Here is a 6,911-nt window from a genome sequence, read left to right on the forward strand (position 1 = left end):
GAAGTCTGGGCATCTTTGCTTAGACTGCTGCTCCCGCGACCCGGTCCCGGATAAGCGGAGGAAAATGGATGGATGGATGGATGCTGGGAGTTAAACAGACTGTTTTACCTGTGTACCTGTGAGTGATCAGCTGTAGGCTTAAATGGTGCAAGCAGAGTACAGGATGGCCAAACTTTGGCACAAGCTGACCAGTTGTGAGCCCCGTGCACAGCTGATGTGTTCACTGTTGCTGCTTCACATCTAAGACAACATAAAGCGGGAGGAGCTCAGTGAACATTCAGTGCATTTTGGAGTTGGTTTAACACTTTTGAGTGGAAAGCAGTTTTAAGAAGCATTTGATGACTGATCAAGACAAATATTGGGAGGGATTTCATATTTTGGGTGGGACATGTCCCCTAGCTGGTGCCCCGTGGAGATTACATCCTGATTACCTGGTATTCACCCTGCAACAAATGGCTAGAGAATAAAGTGAGTCTAACCCTGATGTGTGGGCAATTAGTTGCCACCATACATGTCGGAAAAGTGTTCACACAGCCCACGAAACAGGCTACAACTTAGCTGTGTGTGTGCCATAGGTGCACTCCAGCACTTCATCAAATAGCACTACACCTCTTGTAATGTGTCTTAACATGTTTTCAGCAACTATTTTCTAACACTGATGATGTGTTTAGGAACAATGAACTGATTTTACCCCGACTTTAAAGGGAGCACTTTAGAGGCAAAAGCATTATTTGTTGTGTTTGTAGAGACCAATAAACCACATAAGAAGATGCACATTTGTAAGTGCCAGTTATAAACGTTGAGTATGAGTGATGCTCTATATATTAGTGCTGAGAACCTACGACCTTCACCCTACTATGTGGGGCCTTAGTTACTCCACTCCACATGAAGATTATATTCAGAATAGTAATGTTAAAAAAACATCCGTACCTTTAATTATTTAAAACTGGCCAGAGCATAAGGTCTTTTTCACCTTTTTTTGCTTATTTTCATGTTGCACTGAGTGTGCACCCAGTGTGACCAGTGTGGACTGGTTACGTAGGGACATAATTCTCTTTATATTCCATTTAATTATTCTAGGATAATTTTAATCCAATATCCTGTTGTAAAAGGCTAGTTGTACAAAAAGTCTTAGACGCTGGACTCTTTATAATTTCTCATATAGCGCAGTTCTTTCATATGTTAATGAAATGCCAGGTTTGTGCAGGTCATAATTTGAGCCTGATCCGCCTTGTTCCGGCACAAATTAACCACTGGTTGACAGAGAATGTCACCTTCCTGCACCACTCTAGAGGTGGAGTGTGTAAACCACAGCTGTCTCACCATACAGATGAGAGAGCCACACAATATTTTGTAAACTGGCAAACAATAAGTGCCCTTATGTCAAAGGTGCTTTGAGAGGAGGTTTTGTAAGAATGAGTGTTAATCACATCTCTGTCACAGTGCATGCATAATGTAAACTACTTTTCACCCCTTTTTATACTGTGCACAGAAAATTGCATAATCATTACTATGGCAACCAAATGTTGTCCAGTGGTACTGGATTTTAAGGAATAATTTGATTTCCCTATAGACAGAGTTACAGTCCTTAGCAGGGGGAATTAAGATTCACTGCCACAAGAAAAAAAAAAATGCATTCCAGGATCGACAGACAATGTCTGAGAGCCTGAAGAGCCACTGAGGGACCGTAGTCATTATCAGTCTTCTTCTGACTGATTACAGTCTGTCAGTCAGGATACACAGGCACCATATTCTAAAAGACTAGGCTATAGAGTCTTGAATGAAAGGCCTAGAAATGCAAATACAGGTGGCTAAAGAGACAAGTCATCTTGGCAGCAAGGAACTTAATACAGATATCATTTGTAAAACTTTAATTAACTGACTTAATTAGTGAGGCCACTGCCAGGCCGTGATCTCACACAAGCAGTACTAGCAGCTCTACAATCAACATGCTTCCAATGATCACTGTTGCTTCCCAGTTGTACAAAACAAGTACAACTCTCACAAGCTTGACATTCACTGCAACATTTTAGTCTTAAAAGCAGCCTCTGGCAAGATACTCGGGCCAGCGGCCAGACTAATCAGGGAGCTATGGAGAATGGTTCGCATGACAACAACAGGCAGAGTGACTTCACTGCCTTTCAAATCTCAGTGATATACGTATCTATAAACTACAAAAATAAACTCAGCGTTGTTGACTTTGTGAACATACTTCAATGTCATTGAGAAAGTTAGAAAGGAATTTGACTGTTCCCGGAGCTTGTCACAAAACAGTTTGTTCTCTTCGTCTTTACCAAAGAGGGTTTTGAACTGTAAACAACTTCAAGTTTACTTAGTTTGTCATTCCAACATATCTGCATAACATACACGTATATAGGAATGTAATTATGTTTCTCAGGACTGGAGTGCAGAAACAATTTAAAACATAGGAAAAAAATCCAACTTGTTGCACTTATTAAAGCTAATTTAAAAGAATTCTCCAAATAACCATAAGAGTACCAAATGATATCTTAATAAATAATGTTAAAATCAAAATGTGTTGTGTTCAGTATTCTTATGGTCTCTGGGAAGAAACTCTTGCACGTTATAGTAGTTTATGTTCTTATAGAACAGTATCTCCAGCCTGACTGCAAAAGGCCAAACAGTCCATGAGAAGGGCGTAAGGAGTCCTCCACAATACTGAGGGCTTTCTTCCTACACCTGTCCCTAGAGATGTCCTCGACCGAAGGGACCCCTGGGAAGGGGTCTCAACAAGTCATTTCCTAAATAAACTATTTAAAAACTATTTTTCCACAACCATGTTCCTCTGTTTCAAACCACTATAGCCTTGGTTGAAAGTGTTTTTATAAAATTTGTTTGCCGTTAGCTTTTTCACATTTTTTTATAGCCGATTATAAGATCCTACCACCTGCAGCCACCACTGGGGCACTAGTGCTGAGGGACACTCTGTAGATCATAAAGTAAAATGCAGAACCAAAAAAAAGTAATCCAATGCTTTGCAACTGTGTGCATTTACAGTATGTATAAATTTGTCATAAAACATGGTCAGATCTTCATTTTAATACAATTATAAACAATCTATTTTAATCAATAACATGGCCACATTGACGATATCATATAAAGATTCAGCATGTGGCTAATGACTTCAACAAAAGGCAACAAGAGCCAGGAGTTATTAGCAAACCTGGATTCCAGTCAATGAAACCAGACTGGAGGTTTGGGTTATATCTGCTCTGACTTAGAAAAAAAAAAACCACACCAACATTTTGAGTGTGTTATTCACTAGAAGTACGTGCTGATGTGAACCGGGCCTCAAAATAAGAAATCTCAGAAAACTTATGATCAGCATTATTGATTTTCAAAAAATGAAAGGGTTATAAAATCATCTCAATGGGTTTATATGTTTTTTTGGTCCATAGGCAAACTGTCTGCAAAAGGAGACAAAAGGAGGTTTGACTAGGTATTAAATCCAATACCAATGTTCGCTTACTTTTCCCACCAGCACTGTGAATGTTACCGGAGTGAAATTCCTTATGTGTTCAATGTACCTGGCCAAAAAAGCTGAATATGAATGTTAAATGAATGTGTTCAATAAACAAACATTTATAACAGTTTACATTTTGTTTTAAAGTTGCTACATCTGCAGTTTGGTGAGATGGACAGGAACCCCAGAGTCCATCCGACAGTGTAAGAAGGGTTCATGTAGATTTGCAGCAAAGTTAGCAAGGTTCTTCTTTGTCTTTACATGAAGAGGTTAAAAATATTAAAGTGATTCCTGCGGTGTCCCCTTTGATTCCATCCACCATCTGCAATCACCAGAAATTCTAAAAGCTTTTGCACTGTTTGCTCTAGAGGAACAACAACCTCCGAGTTTTGTGCTGTAAAGCAAACCACTGTGATTAACCAAGTAAAATAGAGACCGACTTCTTTGTCTCAAAATTATCAGAAAGCAAAGACAGTGAACTCGTCTCATTTTGTACCATAAAGCAAAACAGCACCTGTTCCCCAATCTCCAAACCAGTGGCTTTCAATGTAAGTTAGAATTCATTTCAGCTTTTAAGTCATGACTAACATGCAATCTATAAATGTTTAGTTTGTATACATTTTCTGATGTCTAATACAACCTGTCTCACCTGTAACTCGTCTTCAGACACCGCTAATGCTAATGTGCCACAGTAACTATTTACCATATAGTGCATCAGAGTCATTTTATTGCCGGTATTTACTGTGAAACAAAATAAAAACTTAAACATGCAATAAATAACTTCCACAAGACTCATTTAGGATCTGGCCAGTTAAAATATTCTGAGGATCTAGGTAAATGAGGCACAAGCCAGCTGTTCTTCCTGCTAGTAGTCACACACAGACAGTCACATACACAAAGTGTCAGATGGCAATTAGCCATAAAGGACAGTGAGGGTGGTCAACATTATGGCCTCTATCATACTCTGGCATACTGTCGCTCCCTCCAGCGCCCACACACACACACACACACACACACACACACACACACACACACACCTGTGTCATTGCATGATGCAGTTTGTTTGATGATTAACTGGACCGGTGCTGCATGGCAGCATTTCAAGCTGAGTGAAAAGTAAGGTTAAAGGGATTGAAAATCCATACTATGGAAATGAGAGGCAGTACTGATTAAATGCACACTTTGCATACATCACCAACAGTAGGGAGGAGAAGAAGAAATACACCCTGCTAGTCCTCCAGTGTCATAAATCTCATCAGCTCTTCTAACAATCGCTCCCAGAAATAGATAAAAGAAAAGAAGCAGAGCAGTTTGACCTTTCACTTATGACGCATCGTTTTGGGTTCAAGGAGAAATATTAGATGGAAAAAAGGAGGCACAAGCTAGGTTGTGCCATAAACTTTTTTTAATGAGAAGGTGACATACAGTATATGCCCCATTATCTTGAATGAAAAAGGTCACATTGCTGCACATTCTTGACAGTGCTGAAAACTGCAGGTTTTTAATGCACTCTAACCAGAATATATCATCTTGTAGGTAAACTGCAAAATAAACAGCATACACTCAGTAGATCCCCATCATAGATCATTTTGTCTGCAACAAACTGGGCAGAAATAACTCGTTTCTTGATGGGGATTTTAAATCATATAAAAATTATCTAGGTTAACAATACAGCTGTAAAGAAAATAAACATACTGTTAGGGTGGACTGGCTCCAGCCCCGCTATCTGGGTCCGGAGAGGTTTGGATCTGGAAGTGGAACGTTACATCCCACTTAGAGTAACAAGCGGAGTAAAAAAAAAGACCACACATCAGCAATATCTGATCTATCAGTAATATCTACCAAAAACCACAGAAGTGACCTCTGGGAAAAATTTATTTGATTTATACTTTGAGTTTTTAGTTTGACTCATGTCCCATCTACTAACATGAAGGAGGTGGGATTTACACTGCACCCAGCCACCAGGGGGCGACTGATTCGTGGTGGCTTTACTTTATTGTTTTACAGCCAATGGCAGAAACAGACAAAGCATTAGCACACTGTTCCGATAGCAGCCAAAAAGTGGGATGAAGCAGCATTACGATTAGCGCAGAAATAGTTTGATTTGTTTGATCCAAAAGCTGTTACGCTTTATGAACGTGCACACTCTATTCTGCTTATGAAAGTAATAATAACTGACACTTCCTGCTACAAAGCTTTTCATATGTGAAAGAAAAATGCCTTTATGTACATTTACCTCTACCACCAATGTGAAAAGATGACTCCGTTTTCTAGAGTGTAAAGAGCTATTCTGCTGTATGATGCCATACTCCATACCACTGCTCTATTTTCAAGCATTACAACCTCAGGAAAGCAGCATATGTTTGAGTCTCCCTCCCTCGCTTGGCTCATCCTGATGACTGAACACTTCTGTACTACTTGAGAAACTGTGGAACTGGGTAAAATGATAACCCAAAGTCTCTCAGAGAATTATGATTCATGCTTTATGTGCAGTGTGGTCCTGTTAACTTCCCACATACAGGTATGTCAAATAATAGGCACCCAAGGACATCCTGCTGTGCTGCAGTGCGTTTTCAGCTCTGGCAGGCCCGCCTGCTACTGGCTTTAACCTCTTTCTACTGTAAAGCTCGTTCTACTGTAAGTCACTCTGGATGACAGCATCAGAGAAAGAGAGCTGAGAATGCCTCCTAAGGGAAGGTTTCTTTCCCCAAACAGCTGTGCCAGATTCTGCAGTTACAGAGATCTTGCTCTGGGGAGCAACAGACAGTCAAGGAACGGAACAGGTCACAGCTCTTAGTCCGCTGCTGTGACACTGGCTGGTCCTTCCTGCCACTGTAACCAATGTTTGCAATTTTCCTGTAGGGCATAATGACCAGAAAATGGGTTAGCCATTAGCTCGTCAATAAATAACCTCGCTTTAAATTAGTGTTTTAGTTTAGCATAATTTAGTTTAAATGTCGTGTCCCATTGGGAAAATCTAGAATAGCCCCAGTCACCCCAATAAATTTATAATAGCCAGTGTTCAATCTTAAAGGGGTATTCCACAGAGTTTACATAAAAAGGTTATATTAGTTATAAAATAACACTACTCAGCCTGTGAAAACAGTTGTATAAGGTATTCTGTGGCTCTGAAAGCCTAAGAAAACATGTTATCGAGTTACGTGTGAGATTGTTTATTTGACAGAAACCTGAAGGTATGAAGTGGGAAAGAGACGGTCATTTAACTAGCAGAGGGTTTGATGGAGGATGCTATTAAGTTGCACTCTGGGAAATGTAGGCTCCAGCAGCAAACTTGTGGTTTGTTTTAACTAGTCCAGCCAATGTTTTGTTCAGTTAATTGACATTTTTTCTGAGTGAATGTGTTTGCACTTACCCTGAAGTCGATGCCCACAGTGGAAATGAAGCTCCCAGCCAGAAAGGCTCCAAA

The 6,911-nt window shown here is 39.9% G+C and overlaps 1 protein-coding gene across 1 annotated transcript in view; it reads right to left on the reverse strand.

Annotated features, from left to right (window-relative positions):
- Positions 1-6,911, reverse strand: part of LOC109951547 (ras-related protein Rab-26-like) — a 90,705-nt gene that overhangs the window by 80,135 nt on the left and 3,659 nt on the right. The window contains exon 3 of the mRNA XM_020586117.1: positions 6,858-6,910. Within this exon, the coding sequence (XP_020441773.1) occupies positions 6,858-6,910 (53 nt within the window). The remainder of the gene's footprint in view (positions 1-6,857; position 6,911) is intronic.

Source organism: Monopterus albus, unplaced genomic scaffold (genome assembly GCF_001952655.1).
Source record: "Monopterus albus unplaced genomic scaffold, M_albus_1.0 scaffold395.1, whole genome shotgun sequence".
Classification (NCBI taxonomy): Eukaryota; Metazoa; Chordata; class Actinopteri; order Synbranchiformes; family Synbranchidae; genus Monopterus; species Monopterus albus.